Here is a 22,422-nt window from a genome sequence, read left to right as displayed (position 1 = left end):
CCTTCAAATATCCGGGACCTGGAGCAGTTTGCCAAAGAAGAATGGTCTAAAATTCCTGCAGAGCATTGTAAGAAACTCATTGATGGTTACCGGAAGCGGTTGGTCGCAGTTATTTTGGCTAAAGGCTGTGCAACCAAGTATTAGGCTGAGGGTGCCAATACTTTTGTCTGGCCCATTTTTGGAGTTTTGTGTGAAATGATCAATGTTTTGCTTTTTGCTTCATTCTCTTTTGTGTTTTTTCATTTAAGGCAAATGAAGATAATAATAACAAAGAATTTGTGTTTGCAATCATTTTCAGGAAGAAACTGAGTATTATCCGACAGAATTGCAGGGGTGTCAATACTTTTGGCCACAACTGTACATGCCTCTGTAGATAAAAAGATAGATGATATTCAGGATATATAGATTTTGCAGTTTTGTGTTGTGCTCACGTTAATGATTTCCTTGGCGGCGGTGGCGGCAGACATTAGCGGTGGCAGACATTAGCGGACAGCGCTGCCACTGAAGCAAATCTCATTGACCTTTAATTGCTTTACAAGCCTGAAGACTCGCGGCCGCTCTTCCCGCTCATGTTATCGGAGAAGTTTCTTTTGTCTCCGCTTTGCGTCGGGTTGTTATTATCATAATTGAGCAATTAGATATTTTGCCGTTAACTTGGTATAACATCAAACAACACCCAGGTTGTGCCTCCCTCTCCAGAATCGAATCAATGTTCAGATATTTTGGTCCTCAATGACCAAACACTGTTCTGCTGGAATTTTTTTTAACAGCTTTTTTTTTTTTTTTTTTTTGGGGGGGGGGGTTAGTTATTTGGTATCCATTGATTTACATAATAAAGCAGCGGCACGCCCGTCCAAGGGTTGTGTCTGGGATGGCAGCTCCACTCCATTGAAGAGAATGTGGCTGGGCTGCAATACCACCCGCCGCCTGTGGACAGGTGTGGCACTGTTTCTAGAAGTCAGCCGCCAAATTGTATTATTCTTGCACAACCACCTTCCTTTTCCAACATATTTTGTATTCCATTACAGAGTCGAAAGGAAAGAGAGGGCGCGATTGAAAACTGTAAAGTTTAACGCAAGGCCCGGAGTGATCGATGCCAAAGGGGTAAGTTGTGTTTCAAGACATTGAATACAGTGATGATTACATGTCTGTGTGACTTTAGAGAACTAAAGTTTCTGGATTTTGTAAAATTTCTTTTTTTTTTCTTTTTTAGCAAATGGGAAAAAAAAAAAAACAATTGCAAAATAAAAAGTAAAGTTAATGGCAAAAAAAAATAGAAGTAAAAAATATTGAATAAAAAACCACAAATAATTAAAAACTGCATTATTAGATTACTTTTATTTAATCTAAATAATTTAGCAATAAAAAAAGATCAAATTATAAAAAATATATGTAAAAAATATCCAATTTATAACAATTTAAATAATATAGTAATGTTATAAATAAAATTAAGGTTGTTTAATTTTATTCATAGCATTATGCTTTTTTATTTTTTAAACATTGTATAGTGTATAATAATAATAAGATAAAATATAAAAAAAAGTCTAATTAAAAAATGAGATATAAATAATATAATAGTGACTCAAATAAAACGGGTTTATGGTATAATAACAAGATAAAATTCTAAAATAAATATATAAGTAAAAACAATGAAATATAAATAATAATTATATAAATAAAATTAAAATCTTTATAGTAGATAATATTTTAGAAAAACACTGTGTAATGTATAAGATAAAATTAAGAAAATACATACGGTAAGTAAAAAAAAAAAAAATCACACAAACAATATAATAATCATATAAATAAAATTTAAGTTTGCATTATAAATAAAACAGTATAGTATATAATAGTATGATGCAATTACAATTATATATGTGTGTGTGTATATAATAAAATATTTCTCTAATCTTAAGGAAATGTTAAATTTATATCTTTTTTCATGAATTGCACCACATTTTAGACATGGGGTAGTTGGGTATGAGCGTCATATGTGATTTACAATTTTCCCATATAATGGCGAGTGATCTCATTTTCTCTACAGACAGTCCTGCAGCCAGCGGTAATCACATCACCGCTCTTATTATTGCATTTGCCTATTTAGGCTTTTTTTTTATAATAAATTGCTGCTGACTAATGGCTTCCAGATTACAGCTGAAACAATCTAATCCTATGATTGTTGTGATGGACATTGTTTTGGAGTCTTTGCAGAATGCACAAAAAAGTCAAAATCAGAAAAAGTAAAAGGGAAGGTAAAGTGTAAGTAATGGAAGAGACAAATAGTGGAGGCTGGGGGCACAAACAATCCTCCTCAGGCTCCATGGCCCAGGTGTGACTGCAACCACTGCACCCAAACTAGTTATCTGGTTCTAAAAGTAATTTTTTGTGATTGGGTCTGCATTATTTGCCTCTCAAAACCTCTGTGTTAATTATGTATTTGCTGGCTGCAGAATGAGTTAACTGAGAATTGTAAGTGAGCTCCTTCCCATGGGTGTTCATGGGTGTTACTCGTGTCTGTCTTTTTCTAAGCTCCTTTCAGCTGACTTGTGACCACAGAACACACAAAAGATGAATGTGTAGGGAAAACATGACCACAGACCACATCAAAGATGAATGTGTAGGGAAAACATGACCATGTCAAAGATGAATCTGTAGGGAAAACATGACTACAGACCACATCAAAGGTAAATATGGTGGGAAAACGTGACGATAGACTACATCAAAGATGAATGTGTAGCTTAAACAGGAATACAGACCACATCAAAGATGAATGTGTAAAGAAAACATGACCATAGACCACATCAAGGTTGGAAGTGTAAAGAAACTAAGATCCTGTAAGAGGTAAACGGTGCAAAATGTCCTCACTCTTTTTAACACTTTTCTAATGCACTTTTATTACCTGCCCTGATCCTGTAAGCTCATCTCTCTGTGGGTCTCTTCAGTTTTGATTCTGGCTCTGCTACTTTCGATCTGGGGACCGGAGTCAGACGAACAGAGCTGGGCTACATCTCAGTGAGTGACTGCAGTGTGTGCGGCATGCTCAAATCAGACTTCACTCTCCTCTCTCTTGGATGCTGCTTAGAATTGCTGTCCGTTCAGCTGACAAGCCCTGCGATGTGCTGATCATTAGAAAGTGTATCACAGGGCTTGTCAGCTGAAGGGACGGCACTTGTGAGCTCAGTCATCCTTGGTGCCGTGAATCTGCTGATGCTTTGAAGTGCAACTCCAAGCAGAGAGGACAGTGAAGTCTGATTTGAGCTTGCGTGCTCAGACTTCTGTCACTCACAGGGACGTAGCTACACCTCTACTCAAAGTCAGCACTGAAGCAAAAACTGATTTATTTTCAATCTTCTCTTTGCTCCGATGATCGAGCTTCAATAATCATCATCCTCACAATGGCCATAAAACCGACAGCGGTCATCAGTCCCAGACAATCGTCCCCTATTGTGCCCCTTATTTCACCTCATGTAGGTGTGTGTCTACCTGGAAGGCTTCTTCATCAGTCACTAAGGCTATGTGCACACGGTGCGGAATCACCCGCGGATTAGCCTGCGGTTTATCACCTCCACAATGGAGGAGATGGCAAACCGCAGCGGAATCCGCAGAAAAGAATGACGTGTCAATTCTTTCTGCAGATTTGAAACTGCAGCAAAAACCGCGCGGAAAAATCCGCACCGTCTGCAAAGCGGTTTCAGTTTTCCATAGGCTAGAATGGTACTGTACATCACCTGCAGTTCTGCTGCGGATCCGCAGAGCCAGCAGAATCCGCACCGTGTGCACACAGCCTAAGGCTAGTTTCACATTAGCGCTTTTGAGCGCAGCGACGGCCTGCGCACGGCTGCCGCTAAGCCCCGCCCCCTGCCGCGCCTCCGCCGGTAGCTCCGCCTACCGGCACATGACGCTGCATGCGTCCCCTATCTTTATCACTGGGGGCGCAGGCCGTGCGCAGTATGCGTTTGGCGGCGCATGCGTCCTTTTGACGGTGCGCCGACCTGCGCCAAACGCAACCTGCTGCAGTTTGGTTGCGCTCAGCGCACCTTCAAAAAGGCGCATGCGCCGCCAAACGCATACTGCGCACGGCCTGCGCCCCTAGTGATAAAGATAGGGGACGCATGCGCCGGCAGGCGGAGCTACCGGCAGAGGCGCGGCAGGAGGCGGGGCTTAGCGGCGGCCGTGCGCAGGCCGTCGCTGCGCTCAAAAGCGCTAATGTGAAACTAGCCTAAGAGAACTTTTCCTGGTCACAGATTAGTTAATATAAAGACATTTAACCTTTTCATGACTGGGGGTATTTATTTTATTCTTTTTTTTATAACCATTTTTTCAGTTTTTTTATTAGGTCTATAATTTTTTTTTTATCACTTTATTGTTTTTTTAATAATTTTTCTGTATTCTTGTTTTAATTTATTAACCCTTTCCCGCTGCAGCCAATTTCCAGTTTTTGCACTTGTATTTTTTTTTTCCTTCCCCCTCTTCTTCTGAAAGCTTTTTTTTTTTTTTTTTTTAAATTGGGAAGGAAAAAAACTCATTGTTTTTTGGGTTTCATTTTACAGTGTTCCAAAATTGTATCTTTATATATACAGTATATTTAGGGGTTAAAAAAAATTCTGAACTTTGAAGAAGAAAATTGTTTAGTTTCCCTATTTCTGAAAGCTTTTATTTTTCCTGAAATGTAGCGGTGTGATTTTTTTTTTTTTTTTTCCGAGTGTTTTGAATTTTTTTTAATATATATATATATATATATATATATATATATATATATATATATATATATATTATATATATACGGCATGTACTTGGATTCGCCTATACTAAAAAAAAAAATTTTAAATCTTATCTTTGTATTGTGAAAAGGAGGCTTAGTTAAACTTTTATGCTGGTTACAGTTTCAATAACTATTTTTCATATTTTTTTTTTTTTTTACGACCCCTGTGATGATTTGCTCATTTGTCTTATACCATAAATCAATATTGCAGTGTGTACTGAAATTAACAATCTCCTACGAGGTCCAACCACAGGCGACAAGGGCCATCAGTAGGTCCCCAGCTGCCATTACAATCACTTGATGCCCCATTGGCCACCTGAGCCCGCTCCACAAATGCGCACCCAGCTTGCAGCGGACATGCAGTGGATGTCAGGAAGGGGTTAATTTTTTTAATTTAATTTTTAGCGTAAATGATGGGGTCCTGCGTTAGAAAGGGAACATACGGAGCGGATTTAGTCAAATGTAATTTATGTCAGGGTGGGTAGGGGTTAAGGCACTTTTTTGTAATTTATCACAGCAATAAAAAATATTTTTTTTTTTTTTTTTTAAATTTATTGTTAAAAGCGAACGCTGCAGAAATTTTTCATGCACAAAGATCCTCATAATTAGCAAAATCTGAGAACAGAAAAACTGCTGGAGCCGCCGATTCACTCAGCGAATGCGAGTTATTTTTGTACTTAAAGTGCAATATTGTTTTTTTTTTTTTTAATAAATACACAAACACAGGAAAAACATAGTGTAAGCAAAACTGCGGGGAATATAAGGAGCCCTCCTCCTCTACTAGTAGGGGACATAGAGCATCAGCCTTTGGAGCACAGCATCCCTAAACCACCCGCCTAAAATCCAACATTTTGGAATTTTCAACAAAATTTTATTTTTAAGAGAATCCTTTTTTTTTTTTTAGCCATAAATTTACATTTAAAGAGGTTATCCACCTCTAGGGGGAGAATTTTTTTTTTTTTACATAATTTTACATATTTTAGACTAAAAATCATTTTTGCTCTTCGGTCTCATTAAAAATGTTGCACCGTTTGGCTTTTTACAGACTCTTTGGTTCCCAGCACATTCAACTTTGAGGTGGTCTGTGGTCATAAATCAGCTGTGAGGAGCTCAGAAAAAGGCAGGAAAAAAGAGTTCTGAGCTCTCATTTGACAGTCAGAATATGAGCTCACTGATCGATTCTCAGTTGAGTCATCTGCAGTAGAGAGTGCAACACAGAGACTGTGCAGCATTTTTAGTGAAACCCAATTGCAAAAAAATGATTTATGGCCCCAAATGCATGCATTTAATGAAAATGAGATAAATGTTACAAAAAATAAAAATTTCATGGAAATATTTTAAATTGTAAACGTTTTAATTTTTATGTAATAAAATAGTACACATGAAAATAACATATATCACAGTTTATTTTTATTTTTTTCAGAAAAAATCTGCTTCTTTCTCCCCTTGGACTGATCTTTAACTCTCCATTCACGTGTAAAATCTGTCTTCAGTGTACAGATTTTTCCCATTACTGAGATAGGAGATGACAGTTGCTGCTCATAAAATTCTATGGAGAGGGGAGGAGCTAGAGCAGGCACTCTATGGAGAGGGGAGTAGCTAGAGCAGACTCTATGGAGAGGGGAGGAGCTAGAGCAGGCAGTCTATGGAGAGGGGAGGAGCTAGAGCAGACTCTATGGAGAGGGAAGGAGCTAGACCAGGCACTCTATGGAGAGGGGAGGAGCTAGAGCAGACTCTATGGAGAGGGAAGGAGCTAGAGCAGGCACTCTATAGAGAGGAGAGGAGCTAGACCAGGCACTCTATGGAGAGGGGAGGAGCTAGAGCAGACTCTATGGAGAGGGAAGGAGCTAGAGCAGGCACTCTATAGAGAGGGGAGTAGCTAGAGCAGACTCTATGGAGAGGGGAGGAGCTAGAGCAGGCAGTCTATGGAGAGGGGAGGAGCTAGAGCAGACTCTATGGAGAGGGAAGGAGCTAGACCAGGCACTCTATGGAGAGGGGAGGAGCTAGAGCAGACTCTATGGAGAGGGAAGGAGCTAGAGCAGGCACTCTATAGAGAGGAGAGGAGCTAGAGCAGGCACTCTATGGAGAGGGGAGGAGCTAGAGCAGGCACTCTATGGAGAGGGGAGGAGCTAGAGCAGACACTCTATGGAGAGGGAAGGAGCTAGACCAGGCACTCTATGGAGAGGGAAGGAGCTAGACCAGGCACTCTATGGAGAGGGAAGAAGCTAGAGCAGGCATATGGAGAGGTGAGGAGCTAGAGCAGGCACTATATAGAGAGGAGAGGAGCTAGAGCAGGCACTCTATGGAGAGAGGAGGAGCTAGAGCAGGCACTCTATGGAGAGGGGAGGAGCTAGAGCAGGCACTCTATGAAGGGGGAAGGAGCTAGACCAGGCACTCTATGGAGAGGGGAGAAGCTAGAGCAGACATATGGAGAGGTGAGGAGCTAGAGCAGGCACTCTATGGAGAGGGAAGGAGCTAGAGCAGGCACTCTATAGAGAGGAGAGGAGCTAGAGCAGGCACTCTATGGAGAGGGAAGGAGCTAGAGCAGGTACTCTATGGAGAGGAGAGGAGCTAGTGCAGGCACTCTATGGAGAGGTTAGGAGCTAGAGCAGGCACTCTATGGAGAGGGGAGGAGCTAGAGCAGGCACTCTATGGAGAGGGAAGGAACTAGAGCAGGCACTCTATGGAGAGGGAAGGAGCTAGACCAGGCACTCTATGGAGAGGGGAAAAGCTAGAGTAGGCATATGGAGAGGTGAGGAGCTAGAGCAGGCACTCTATGGAGAGGGAAGGAGCTAGAGCAGGCACTCTATAGAGAGGAGAGGAGCTAGAGCAGGCACTCTATGGAGAGGGAAGGATCTAGAGCAGGTACTCTATAGAGAGGGGAGGAGCTAGAGCAGACACTGTATGGAGAGGGAAGGAGCTTGAGCAGGCACTCTATGGAGAGGGGAGGAGCTAGAGCAGGCATATGGAGAGGTGAGGAGCTAGAGCAGGCACTCTATGGAGAGGGAAGGAGCTAGAGCAGGCACTCTATAGAGAGGAGAGGAGCTAGAGCAGGCACTCTATGGAGAGGGAAGGAGCTAGAGCAGGTACTCTATGGAGAGGGGAGGAGCTAGAGCAGACACTGTATGGAGAGGGAAGGAGCTAGAGCAGGCACTCTATGGAGAGGGGAGGAGCTAGAGCAGACACTATATGGAGAGGGAAGGAGCTAGAGCAGGCACTCTATGGAGAGGGAAGGAGCTAGACCAGGCACTCTATGGAGAGGGGAGAAGCTAGAGCAGGCATATGGAGAGGTGAGGAGCTAGAGCAGGCACTCTATGGAGAGGTGAGGAGCTAGAGCAGGCACTCTATGGAGAGGAGAGGAGCTAGAGCAGGCACTCTATGGAGAGGGAAGGAGCTAGAGCAGGCACTCTATAGAGAGGAGAGGAGCTAGAGCAGGCACTCTATGGAGAGGGAAGGATCTAGAGCAGGTACTCTATAGAGAGGGGAGGAGCTAGAGCAGACACTGTATGGAGAGGGAAGGAGCTTGAGCAGGCACTCTATGGAGAGGGGAGGAGCTAGAGCAGGCATATGGAGAGGTGAGGAGCTAGAGCAGGCACTCTATGGAGAGGGAAGGAGCTAGAGCAGGCACTCTATAGAGAGGAGAGGAGCTAGAGCAGGCACTCTATGGAGAGGGAAGGAGCTAGAGCAGGTACTCTATGGAGAGGGGAGGAGCTAGAGCAGACACTGTATGGAGAGGGAAGGAGCTAGAGCAGGCACTCTATGGAGAGGGGAGGAGCTAGAGCAGACACTGTATGGAGAGGGAAGGAGCTAGAGCAGGCACTCTATGGAGAGGGAAGGAGCTAGACCAGGCACTCTATGGAGAGGGGAGAAGCTAGAGCAGGCATATGGAGAGGTGAGGAGCTAGAGCAGGCACTCTATGGAGAGGTGAGGAGCTAGAGCAGGCACTCTATGGAGAGGTGAGGAGCTAGTGGAACACATACATTCTACTGCAAGTTCTCCTGAAACGACAGTTACAGTTTAAATATTTTTAAAAAATTAAATGGAAAATCCAGCAGTCGACACCTGGGGGTGTAATAATTTTTCCTTACATCAATTAACTTGTAGCCAAAGGGAGGGTATTTCCATCTCATGCATTTATTTTAGAGCCACGGATCCTAATTATCTGATAGGTGTTTGTGTGGGGCTTTTTCCCCTAAAATCTATGGGAGTTAAAGAGCTTTTTCAAAATTTGCCAAAGTGAAGGGAGCATTGGTATGTAATAAGTGTTATTTGCCAGTATGTGCCCCCACAGCTCTGGTGGTCTTGTTCAGAAGCGATGATGTCACCTTGACCCTGCAGCCAATCAGTAGACTCAGTAGTCAGGTGACTGAATGGATGGAACTCCCCAGCAGAGACCACGCTGGCGATGAGTAACACTTATTTTACAACAATGGCTTCCCTCTGCCAAGTTTTAAAGAAGTAATGGAAAGCCTCTTTAAGCAAGTATGGCCTCATCTTCATTAAATTAGGCAGGTTGTGACCCCCCATTTTTTCACCTCTAGGACCCCCATGCATCATTTATGTCCTACTTATAAGAGTGTAGAATAGATATACCCCTGTAATGTGACGCCCGGTAACTTTTCAGCTGCAGCAGACTCCTAGACAGAAACTGAGTGAAATTTTGTGCAAAGTGTGTAATGAAATAAACTTTATTATAATGAATTCACAAAAGAGAAGATCGTTATATTTCATCTCATAATTATGCAATTACACAAACGAGCTTCAAAGGCAAAATCTGCCGTGTAACTCAGAAGGCGATCATTAGACACTGCATGTAGAGAATACAGAGCTGTGTCATCTTCACTTTCCATCAATCCTTCTGCTTCTTAATCACAGCATCAATTATTTTGTTGGCCAGAAAGCCCATGAGGCGAATGACTCCCACCTAAATTGTTTTAAGGGGTTCTCCACTCTTCGGTCCTGCAGTCCTCTCTACTCCTCTACCAGGAACATCAGAGCCATAAGCCAATGAGCGGCCACTTAAATGTGTCTCTCTTCCTGTGCAATTTAAATGTGTCTCTCTCTCTTCCTGTGCCACTTGAATGTGTCTCTCTCTTCCCGTGCCACTTAAATGTCTCTCTCTTCCTGTGCCACTTGAGTGTCTCTCTTCCTGTGCCACTTGAGTGTATCTCTCTTCCTGTGCCACTTGAATGTGTCTCTCTCTCTCTTCCTGTGCCACTTGAATGTGTCTCTCTTCCTGTGCCACTTGAACGTGTCTCTCCCTGTGCCACTTGAATGTGTCTCTCTCTTCCTGTGCCACTTGAATGTGTCTCTCTTCCTGTGCCACTTAAATGTCTCTCTCTCTTCCTGTGCCACTTAAATGTCTCTCTCTCTTCCTGTGCCACTTAAATGTCTCTCTCTCTCTTCCTGTGCCACTTAAATGTCTCTCTCTCTTCCTGTGCCACTTAAATGTCTCTCTCTCTTCCTGTGCCACTTAAATGTCTCTCTTCCTGTGCCATTTAAATGTCTCTCTTCCTGTGCCACCTAAATGTGTGTTTCTTTCTCTTCCTGTGCCACTTGAATGTGTCTCTCTTTCTGTGCCATTTAAATGTCTCTCTCTCTTCCTGTGCCATTTAAATGTCTCTCTCTCTTCCTGTGCCACTTGAATGTGTCTCTCTTCCTGTGCCACCTAAATGTGTGTTTCTCTCTCTTCCTGTGCCACTTAAATGTCTCTCTCTCTTCCTGTGCCACTTAAATGTCTCTCTCTCTTCCTGTGCCATTTAAATGTCTCTCTCTCTTCCTCTGCCATTTAAATGTCTCTCTCTCCCTGTGCCACCTAAATGTGTGTTTCTTTCTCTTCCTGTGCCACTTGAACGTGTCTCTCTCTTCCTGTGCCACCTAAATGTGTGTTTCTCTCTCTTCCTGTGCCACTTAAATGTGTCTCTCTCTTCCTGTGCCACTTAAATGTCTCTCTCTCTTCCTGTGCCACTTAAATGTCTCTCTCTTCCTGTGCCATATAAATGTCTCTCTCTCTTCCTGTGCCACTTGAACGTGTCTCTCTCTTCCTGTGCCACCTAAATGTGTGTTTCTCTCTCTTCCTGTGCCACTTGAATGTGTCTCTCTTCCTGTGCCACTTAAATGTCTCTCTCTCTTCCTGTGCCACTTAAATGTCTCTCTCTCTTCCTGTGCCACTTAAATGTCTCTCTCTCTTCCTGTGCCACTTGAACGTGTCTCTCTCTTCCTGTGCCACTTAAATGTGTCTATTTCTCTTCCGGTGCCTCTTAGTGTTTATATCTCTTCCTCTGTTTGGCTGGGTAATTATGGCTAGCATGTAGTCACCATAGTTGGGTCTGCCCACCTTATTTAGGACTTCCTACTTAATAGAAACTATAATAGCAAGCAAAGCAGTTGGGAATTGGCTCAAAGGTCATTGAAAGAGGAATGGCCATAAGGTCCGTCTAGGTGGCAGAATCTCTCATCATAATATAAGACCCAGTTTTGATCTTTACTATGCCCCCCCCCATCCCTGCCTGTTTTCCTTTATGCTTATATGAGAGTCTGGGAGAGTCAACCGGTCAAGGAAATGTCCATCACAACAAGATTGGGTTGAACTAGATGGAATTAAAGTCTTCCTTCAACCTTAATAACTATGTTAGTATGTTACTAAGATATCATTGCTGGATCTGGTGCCTACAACATCATGGGTCAAGGAGCCATCATGCACCGTAGACCCCTCTGACCATCTCTAGGACTATAACAACTGTATTTTAAAAAATAAATTCTTAATTTACATTTATATTTATTCCAAATTGTGAGACATTTTGTTAACCTCGTTCCGTTCTAACAGTGATCGTCCCAAGGCTACCAGATAATAATAATAATAATAAATTTTATTTCTATAGCGCCGACATATTCCGCAGCACTTTACATTTCAGAGGAGACTTGTACAGACAATAGACATTACAGCATCACAATAATCACATAGATCATAACAGATGCCAAGAGGAATGAGGGCCCTGCTCGCAAGCTTACAGTCTATGAGGAAAGAGGTAGACACGAAAGGTGGGTGGTAACAGTTGCCCTGATTGTATGGACCAGCCATAATGTTAAGTGTGTAACAGTACAGACGCAGAGGGCTAATGGATGCATAAAGCATGTGGGAACATGATGCGGGGAACCTGGTTATGGTAAAACTTTTGACTGTGCCACACAGGGATAGATTAGGTTCATGTGTTGAGGCGATAGGCCAGTCTGAATAAATGCGTTTTCAGGGCATGCTTAAAATTGTGTGGATTGGGGACTAATCGTATTGACCTGGGAAGTGCATTCCAGAGAATTGGCGCAGCACGTGTAAAGTCTTGGAGACGGGAGTGGGAGGTTCTGACTATTGAGGATACTAACCTCAGGTCATCAGCAGAACGGAGGGCGCGGGTAGGGTGGTATACTGAAACAAGGGAGGAGATGTAGAGTGGTGCTGAGCCATGAAGAGCTTTGTGGGTGAGGGTAATAAGTTTGTACTGGATTCCGGAGTGGATGGGTAGCCAGTGTAATGACTGGCACAAGGTAGAGGCATCGGTGTAACGATTGGTGAGGAATATGATCCTGGCTGCAGCATTCAAGACAGATTGGAGAGGGGAGAGTTTGGTAAGAGGGAGACCGATTAGAAGAGAGTTACAATAGTCGAGATGAGAAAGAATAAGAGAAACAGTAAGAGTTTTTGTGGAGTCAAAAGTAAGAAAAAGTCGAATTCTAGAAATGTTTTTGAGGTGCAGATAACAAGAGCGAGCCAGTGATCATATGTGGGGGACAAAGGAAAGCTCGGAGTCAAGTATGACCCCAAGACAGCAGGCATGTTGCTGGGGAGTAATAGTGGAGCCACACACAGAAATGGCAATGTCGGGTATAGGTACATTAGTAGTGGGAGGAAGCACAAGGAGTTCAGTCTTTGACAGGTTCAGTTTCAAATATAGTGAGGATATGATGTTAGACACAGCATTTAGACAATCGCTGGTGTTTTCTAGAAAGGAGGTGTTTTCTAGCAGGAGGACGATATTTTAAGCCTCTTTTAAGATCCAATTTGCTGGTCAAAAAAAGAACTTGTAGGAAAACTAATACATAAAATAGAAAAAGAATAATAAAAAATTTAGCTTTTAGATTGTTAAATGAGGAGCCTAAAAATTTCATTGCAATTGTTTTTTTTTCTGTTTTTCATATTACGTTGTGGTATTATAATCATGCATTAAAAAAAAACTATTCCGTTCCAATAATGAGTCACTGTCATTTAAAGAAGTTTCTCACATGTCATAAGTATTAAGTCAAAGCGCTATTAGTTCGGCGATCACTGGAAAAATGGGTAGAATCATCTTTAGAACTTTGTGCTTCTGATTGGCTTGTTCAGCTCCTCAGGGGCGGGGCCAAATAAAGTGTTTTTACTGCCTCTTAGACAATCTGTAGCCCATGTAGCGATATCCCTTTTGTGGAAAAGAGACACATTGTTTAGCCACTTGGTTTGTACATGCAATTGGCGTGGTTCTTACCACCCAGAACCCCCACTAAGTGAAATATATGACATGGGGAAAGTTTTGTGGATGGTCAGTGACCCCATTAAGTGTTTATTTAATGAAATAATTATTTAAAGGGTAAAAAAATATCAAAATTGGACTAAAATTAAAAATATATTTCCATCTTGCTTTATATGTAATGTTGTTCTTGTATAGTGGTGATGACAGGTTCACTTTAATACAATGTATGTTATAAGGTTTTTTTTTTTAACTATACTATTGATTTTATGATGATTTTTACGTAAACTCTCGGACAATGATGACACATTGGGTTTCCAGAACAGATAAAAGTGTTATAATTAGGAATTATTGATGCATTACATTTCCCACTGTGAGAAGACATATAACCCAGTCCATTGGCCATCCATCTTCTCGTCCCATTTTCAGTTGCGTGCATGGCTATAGTCATGGCGTCTCATATACCGCATATTGCCCCATATCCGCCGCCATTTTGGGTCTTTCTCTGGTTCTCATCCATTCTCTATTCTTTAGGCTTTGCATCTGCATGGGTTTTATATTTTTTTTTTTTACTGATCTAGTATTTTCTCAGGCATGACATCCTTTACATTGCGGCTGAATCTCCATTTAGTTTAACCCCTTCACCTCTGATCCATAGGGGTCCATAACCTTAAACTTTCAAAATGGGTATTTACTTTAGAGAATACTTACCCAATTGTTTTTTAATGCCTCTCAAATCAAAAAAACGAGGCAATTTTCAAATGTGCCATTTTGGGTATGCAGCTCTTATGCAGACTTGTGGGCTTCCATAGTTATAGAATATAACCCTCGGTTGGTCTGATGTCACTCGCCTTGCTTCGTTCTTTAGACTGACAGTAAAAGACAGAGGGAATAGAGTTAAAGGAGTTGTCCATTTTAGTAAAGACGTTTTCATACGCTATATTATTAAATTAGGATTTAATAGAGGGGTGAGGTCCTTGGATTAAGATCCTGACATCTTTGTCTCTTGCTCTGAAAGACTTAAAAGTCCTGCATAACCTATTACGATAAATAGCTATAGTGTAATACCTAATTTCTCCTCTGGGGGAGCTGCAGGGAGACAGAGCACTTAATGACAGGTTCACAGCAATGGAGTTTATTGTCAGGAGACCCTGGTAACAAATAGAGATTATGTTTAGAGAATGGGAAATCATCCATTGCTTTTCATTCAATAAATACTCTTCAGAGGTGAACGGGTTAATCAGCCACCATATATTTGTTTATGTTTTATCTTTACATTCTTAAGTTGTTTTATTTTATTTTTAAAGTTCAGATATGCTTGAAATGTAAAAGTGGTACAAAACTTCAGTGACAAAGTCAATAAAGCGAAAACTGGAATGTCATCGTGTTATGTAGCGCTGAAACGTCAGAAATGTGAACATATTAGATAAAGCGAACAGAACGCACCGGACAGTGTTCTAACAATGTAAGAGACACGTCATTTCCTGTTAGTCATTATTATTTGGGGACAGGTTTCTTTAAAACTAACATTAATAATATTTACAAATTATTTTTTTTCTTTCTTGGCCTTTTTTCAGAGAATATGAATGATAACACCAAAACTTTTTCTCCACTCATGGTTAGTGGTTGGGTGAAGCCATTTATTGTCAAACTACTGTGTTTTCTCTTTTTGAATCATAATGACAACCCAAAACATCCAAATGACCCTGATCAAAAGTTCACGTACCCCATTTGTTAATACCGTGTATTGCCCCCTCTAACAACAATGACAGCTTGAAGTCTTTTGTGGTAGTTGTGGATGATGTTCTTTATTTTCTCAGATGGTAAAGCTGCCCACTCTTCATGGCAAAAAGCCTCCAGTTCCTGTAAATTCCTGGGCTGTCTAGCATGAACTGCATGCTTGAGATCTCCCCAGAGTGGCTCAATGATATTGAGGTCAGGAGACTGAAATGGCCATTCCAGAACCTTCACTTTGTTCTGCTGTAGCCAATAACTGGTTGACTTGGCCTTGTGTTTTGTTTTTGATTGTTGGCATGTTGGAACGTCAAAGTACATCCCATGTGCAGCTTCCGGGCTGATGATTTGCCTCCAGTATTTGCTGATTACATGCTGCATTCATCTTTCTTTCAACTTTGACCAAGTTTCCTGTGCCTTTGTAGCTTGCACATCCCCAAAACATCAGCGATCCACCTCCATGCTTTACAGTAGGAATGGTGTTCCTTTCATCATAGGCCTTGTTGACCATTCTGTAAATGTAACGTTTATGGTTGTGGCCAAGAAGTTCAATTTTGGCCTCCTCACTCCAAATTACCTTGTTCCAGAAGTTTTGAGGCTTGTCTCTGCTGTTTTGCGTATTGTAGGCGAGATTCTTTGTGGCATTTGCACAGTAATGGCTTTCTTCTGGCAACTCGACCATGCATCCCATTTTTCTTCAAGTCCCTCCTTTTTGTGAATCTTAAATTAGCCACACCGCTAGTTTTCAGAGAGTCCTGTATTTCAGCTGATGTTATTTGTGGGTTTTTCTTTGCATCCCAAACAATTTTCCTGGCAGTTGTCACAGGTGAGGATGTTACCTTTAGTTGCCAGTCAAACCCATTGGTGTCAACTTCTGTGAATGTTATCAGGCCATAATCACCAGGGTGTGTGAACTTATGATCAGGGCCATTTGGATGTTTTGGGTTGTCATTATGATTTAAAAAGAGAAAACACAGTAGTTTGACAGTAAATGGCTTCACCCAACCACTAACCATGAGTGGAGAAAAAAGTTTGGTGTTATCATTCGTATTCTCTGAAAAAAGGCCAAGAAAGCAAAAATTCTGCCGGGGTCTGTAAACTTTTGAGCACAACTGTAGATGATAGATAAATACTTCTTTTGGATACTGATATATATTTGTATCCTATGACCTGTAAGGGGCCAGGACCTTGTAGCAATGATGCAGAAGAGAATTGTGCGCTGACTCGAGGAGTCACCGGGGTGTGAACATTCGGCCGTGGATCTCTTTGCATTACCGCAAAATAAATTAGTATCTAAAACTAGTAGATCTCACACATGAAGAGGATATAATAAGTACATGTCAGGCAGACGGCGTTTCTGGGAGCAAAGTAACAAGAAAAGCAAAAGGAAAATAAGCATCTAAAGACTGAGGAGAAGCATTTCACACGGGAGCCAGCCTCGGCGGTCAGTGGCGCGGAGCTCCCGCTATCCGTCATGTGACCTTATTCTTTAGAAATACTGTCTATCGCTAGTTCATCTGTTTGGGAAGTCTATAGCTGCCATTCATCAAATCCCTCTGTCTCCAGTCTTGCAAAATGAATACCGAAAATGGGTTCTGTACTTTCGGAAATCTCATTTACTTTGCGAGATTTTTTACTCTTGTGCGGGAAAAAAACCCACAACAAAAACGCAGCATTTTGACATTTGCTTTATTTGGGGGATTTCAGGGCCGTTAGAGGAATTTTATTTCACGGACGGCTAGATACAGTTACGGAAAAACAAGCCGGCCTCCATGTCACCGTGTAGTAACCCATAACTGAGCTTACAAGGAAAATAAAATGTAAAAAAAAATAAAATTTAAAAAAGAAAAAAAAGGAATGTTTCTACTTCTCAATATTTTTGATTCCGGGAAGAAACTTTGGTCACTGTCGTTGTATCCACATTTACACACTAGTTTTGTCAGCATGAGTGTGACAAGAATTAGACGCCCCTGTTTTTGCCCCCATGCCTTCTCTCCTTCACAGTCATTCAATGACAGGCGTAAAAAGAACCTCATCTTTTCACGAAAGTTCCCATTCTACAAGAACAAGGAGCAGAGTGAGCAAGAAACAAGTGATCCCGACCGTAAGTAGACGCCTCGGAGACGGATGTCACGTGTGGCACAAAAGTACCGGGTGACACGCATGACCCGATCCCTCCCTCTCACCCCGTCACACATCCAGGCAGACAGGTCCGATAGGCAGGAGAGGCATTGCTACTGTGACCTCTGCGTGAATGCACCCTGGATCCTTCGCCTGTTACCCTAAATTCAATCCTTAGCCACCCTCCGGAGTGGGAGCAGCCGTTGGTTGGGTGGTCCAAACACTCGCGAACGTTGCTGAGATGCAAGGCGCGGTGAACATCATTTCCTTGGTAGACCCTTGGCTGCTTCTCCTTGACGGATGACTGACCTTGGAAGAAAGACCGTCTGCTTTTTTTTCCATATAGTAAATAGTAGTAGAGGTCTCTTCTTGGTACCACTTGGTCTTCAACGATCTTTGCCCAAATTAGTCCAGAATTTCATGTAAACCCCTATATTCAGTGTAATTATGGGCAGAGTTAAGTTCACCATACACATTGAACCAATATCAGCCCATCATGCCAATTTTGGCCAAACTAGTGTGTATGGGGGTGATTTTCACCCCCAATCCCTAAAATAAGTTTTAGGGTTAAAAAAGAGTCAGACTGTTGGCTTTTACCATGTCTGATTCTCTTATTTTTGTCAGAGAAGTCTGCCAGCGTCCTCCTCCCCTTTTACAGATTCCGGACACATGGATGTTCAGCCAGGCCGAGCGTGCACGTGTGTGGGGAGATAGCGGTATTGGCCGACAATGATGTATAATACAACATAGCCCGATGCCTTTGGCGCTGATTAGCTGGGAATGTTTTTGAGGCCTCTAGGATTCGACTAAATCAACGGGATCGGACATTTTTCTGTGGGATGATTTGATTTGTGCTGTGTGAACAGTTGCAAAAATAGAGATCATGATGTGATTAAAAGGGGGAAAGAACGTGTTCCGTATAGATACTGACAAAGTGGAGTCATTTTTCCAAACCGTTAATTGGCCCTAATCACTTGCAACCCCTTCAAAACTTCCTGTTATGTTTTTACTGTATGACGGTAATTTTTGGGGGGAAAATTACGGTATTATTCAAAGTTACAGAATTTGACTACAGTTTACCATTGTCATAAGTTATGTTGGGGGTCTGTCGAACCCATCATAAAACTTTGGTCTCTAGGCCGGACACCACATCCAGTTTTTGAGTCCTTAGGTCATTATCACGCTATCAACATGTCCTTCTTCAAGGTCTCTCTCCTTCTAACTCCCCCCAAAAAACGGCTTGTAATCACTTAAAAAAAAAAATAATAATAATGTCACCACGCTCAATTCTTAAAGTGGAGGATGCGTGGATCCAGGTTGTTATTCTGCACGGTCTGTCATGGTAGTATTCATTTCAACTCCACTGACTTCTTCCTTCCTCTTCTGCGCCTCCTCTTCCTCTCTCATTGCTCACTCTCTGGGTACTGCTGGGCAGGACAGCCTCGGATTAGGTGACGACGATTATGGAACAAAGGCTCTGAGTAAGTTCCCAGGAATGGTCACTACAACATGTAAATCTTGTCCCCTCCCCCCCCATCCTTCCCATTTCTTAATTTTTTAATTTTTTTTTCAGATTTTTGTCCATTTCCTTTGTTGTTTCCCAAAGTGTCCCGCCCCCGCCTCCCAGCATGCACAGACGGGATTTTTTTTTTTTAATTTGTCACCCACTATTGAATGCCGAAACTATCTACGCTGTCAATGCATGAACTTATGATAGCACGCCATACTGTCTATAGAACTTGCTTGTCTTCCGATGCCGCCTGTTGGTTCATTGTAACTATGTTTTTTATAAGGACGATGGAGACCGATGTTTAAAAAAAAAATCCTTTATTTATGTGAAAGCAACCTTTTCAAAAGTCCCATGGGGTTATTCAAGATTGTGCCTACAGAATTCTCCCAAATAGCCACTGTCTTTTTTTTTTTTTTTACTGTCGCACCTGATTCCTGCTCCTTTAAATATGCATCTAGATACTCAATCTAAAGAGCTAAGCATCCTGCCGATATGTCCAAGAAACCTTCAGGGTATGCTAATTTCCAGGCGAGCCCAGGATCTTTGCCGAGATATCCCTTTTCTTCCTGGATCCTCCAGGGCGTTCCAAGTGGGTTACTTCAGGCTTTTAGTTTTGATTGTCTCCTCATGGGTGGGCTTACCAGGAGATTAGCCAATAGGTGATCAACAGTCTTCTAAGGCAGATATCAACAAAAAAAAGAAGGATCTGATGAGTTGGATTTTAACATGCCCTATCATATATAATCGTAGAGTTAGAAGGGACCTATCCTTTGTTCCTGTAAGTTCCCCTCTCCCCATTGAAATAAACATGAACCTCCGTTCTACCTCAATGGAGAAGATGGCCCAAAAGAAGAAGTAAAGCGAAGCAGAAGTTCAACTACTGAATGTTATGTGGGGCATCCATACTAAAAACTTTTTTTTCAAAAACTTAACATTTCTGTTCTTTTTATTTACAGAAATAAATCTGATATACTATACAACAAGAATTGCCGAGAAATGTTCCTCTCCGACGGTTAATGGAGATTGGAGACCTTCTGTGACATCCATATGTATTCATGGTGTATAGAATATGTCCAGATGGGGCATCCACTTAAAGGGTTATTCACCATCTTCATAGATTGAGCTTGTAAATATAAGCAGCTTTGCAATTTACTGCTTATTAAAATTTTTTGCCGTTCTTGAGATATTATCTGTTTTGTTTACAGCTCGTTGCCTTAGAAACCGACCACCGACAACAGGACATGTGCAATGCTTACAAGCTCTTTTCAATTGAGCTTCACTGTCTTAAAACTGGCCAGGATCGCTAGAGGGTGATATTACCTCTTAATCCTGACCAGCTTCAGTTCAGTGTTTACAAGATAGATAGCAGCGGTGGTCGGTCTCCTAGGCAACGAGTAGTAAACAAAAGAAAAGTGTTAATATCTCAAGAACAGCTGCGAATTTTAAGAAGCAGTAAATTGCAAAAGTGCTTGTTTTTACAAGAACCATCCAACAATATCTATCTGTGAAGATGGGAATAATCCCTTAAAGCCATTCACAGTCTAGATAGGAATAGCATCATCCAAACATCTGTCAAACGTACCCTTTAATTACGACTTATTTTAGGGAGTGGCAAACTAGGTGACTATCCAGAAGATGGAAATCCAAGGACAGAACCTCAGGAGCAACCTAGAAGTAAAGCAAACAATGTTGCACTCCACTGCCTGTAGTTTGGCAGAAACTCCTTTACACAGAGGATGGTGCTCGACCTTACAGATAACAGCCCCACGGTCCCCTCCCATTATAAAAGTTTGCTGTTAAAAATCTAGTTCCTGTGCAGACCTATGTGTGCCCATGGTTACAGACTACAAATAAACCCTGTGTAGTCTGATACTTCACTTCTTATCTATAGAAAGAGGACAAATGCAGATGGAACTGGATTACACCTGACTGCAGGGTCAGATTACACATACCTGACTGCAGGGTCAGATTACACATACCTGACTGCAGGGTCAGATTACACATACCTGACTGCAGGGTCAGATTACACATGCCTGACTGCAGGGTCAGATTACACATACCTGACTGAAGGGTCAGATTACACACCCCTGACTGAAGGGTCAGATTACACACCCCTGACTGCAGGGTCAGATTACACCTACCTGACTGCAGGGTCAGATTACACACCCCTGACTGCAGGGTCAGATTACACAAAGGGTTTATTTTTGGACTGTAGCTATGAAGACACATAGATCTTCATTGGAGCTATAAACTCAATATGACTGTTGTTATTTCTAGTCAAAACGATATGCAAACATTCTTGTTTCCATTTTTGGATTCATTACAGCAAAAAATGTTTGTATATGTGAGCATATCCTTTAAAGAGGAAATGAAATCTGAAATTGTACCTTTACCCTACAACATGCAATGGTTACTTTCAGTGGTGTAACTAGAGTCTGATTTGCCTCGGTGTAGAATTTCGACCCGGACCCTAACCTGCATATTGATCAGATGTATGGGCCCTTGTAGCATTATAGATGCTATAAAGATATATGTGTTCACCCCCCCCCCCATTTATGACATCCTCCATCCTGGCACATTCATGTAATAAAGTCCCCCATCCCGAGCCCCTTCCTGGTACAATGTCCCTCATCCTAAGCCTACTCCTGGTATAATGACCCCATCTTAAGCCTGTTCCTGGTTTTATGTCCCCCATCCTAGCCCTTTACTATAATAATGTCCCCATCCTGGCCCCTTCCTATAATAATGTCCCCATCCTGGCCCCTTCCTGTAATGTCCTCCATCCTGGGCCCTTCCTATAATAATGTCCCCCATCCTGGGCCCTTCCTATAATAATGTCCCCCATCCTGGCCCCTTCCTATAATAATGTCCCCCATCCTGGCCCCTTCCTATAATAATGTACTCCATCCTGGCCCCTTCCTATAATAATATACCCCACCCTGTCCCCTTCCTATAATAATGTCCCCCATCCTGGCCCTAATAATGTCTTCCATTCTGGTCCATTTCAGTAATAATGTCCCGCCTCCTGGGCTCCTTCCTGGTGTAATGTCCACCATCTTGGGCTCCTTCCTGGTGTAATGTCCACCATCCTGGGCTCCTTCCTGGTGTAATGTCCCCCATCCTGAGCACTATTCAGTAATGTTCACTGTTCCATTCCAACACATTTAAAAAAATAAACAATTTTTCTTAGCTCCCTTCGCTCCCACGACTTACGGGGTCATCATCTATAGCCGGCAGCTGACTTTGGCTTGCCCACCACGGTGCATGATGACACTGCCATGCTCATGACACGCTCAGCAACGTCATCTGCTGGCCTCTGATTTGCCGGCGGCATTTTTTGCAGCGCACGGAATCGGTAGGTCTCTGCGCCACAGCACATTTCAGCTGAATGGGCGTTATTGGCACACAGCCAGCTGATTTAGGCGCTGGTGGTTGCAGGACCCTCTCCTACACGGGCCATGTTGTGATTGCACACTATGGGACCCCGATCGTTATTCCCCTGGTTACTTTATCTCTCATGATATCAGTGATGCATGGAGTTGCCCTTAAATTGCTAGCAGTGAGCAGCATTTTCATGCCCAGCTAGAAAAACTATTTCTCTGGACAATTTCACAACTTCTCTTCTAACCTCCTATGGTTCACAGCCCAACCGAATTGATGTCACAACAACATTAAAAAAAAGACAAAGTAGCAAAATAAAAGTGTGTTTATTGCAGAAAGCAGGCATAAACAGCTGAGCATTAGATTTTCTCCAAAAAAAGTCAACTCTCCTGACAGCAGGCGCTGATAGGAAATAG

The 22,422-nt window shown here is 42.2% G+C and overlaps 1 protein-coding gene across 11 annotated transcripts in view; it reads left to right on the top strand.

The window, feature by feature from the left end:
• Nucleotides 1-22,422, top strand: part of DLG2 (discs large MAGUK scaffold protein 2) — a 1,750,933-nt gene that overhangs the window by 1,706,609 nt on the left and 21,902 nt on the right. For 6 of the 11 annotated variants that reach the window (XM_073569195.1, XM_073569199.1, XM_073569198.1 and 3 more), the window contains 2 exons: nt 1,029-1,104; nt 16,999-17,098. In XM_073569195.1, coding sequence (XP_073425296.1) covers nt 1,029-1,104; nt 16,999-17,098 — 176 coding nt within the window. Of the gene's footprint in view, nt 1-1,028; nt 1,105-13,689; nt 14,054-16,998; nt 17,099-18,550; nt 18,597-22,422 lie in introns of those variants that run through there. The other 5 variants (XM_073569196.1, XM_073569204.1, XM_073569205.1 and 2 more) reach the window with 3 other exon arrangements.

This window comes from Dendrobates tinctorius, unplaced genomic scaffold, assembly GCF_039654945.1.
Source record: "Dendrobates tinctorius isolate UK_male_01 unplaced genomic scaffold, ASM3965494v1 ptg000023l, whole genome shotgun sequence".
In the NCBI taxonomy this organism is placed as follows: domain Eukaryota; kingdom Metazoa; phylum Chordata; class Amphibia; order Anura; family Dendrobatidae; genus Dendrobates; species Dendrobates tinctorius.
Note: the sequence above shows the minus strand (reverse complement) of the source record. Positions and strands in the feature narration are given on the sequence as shown.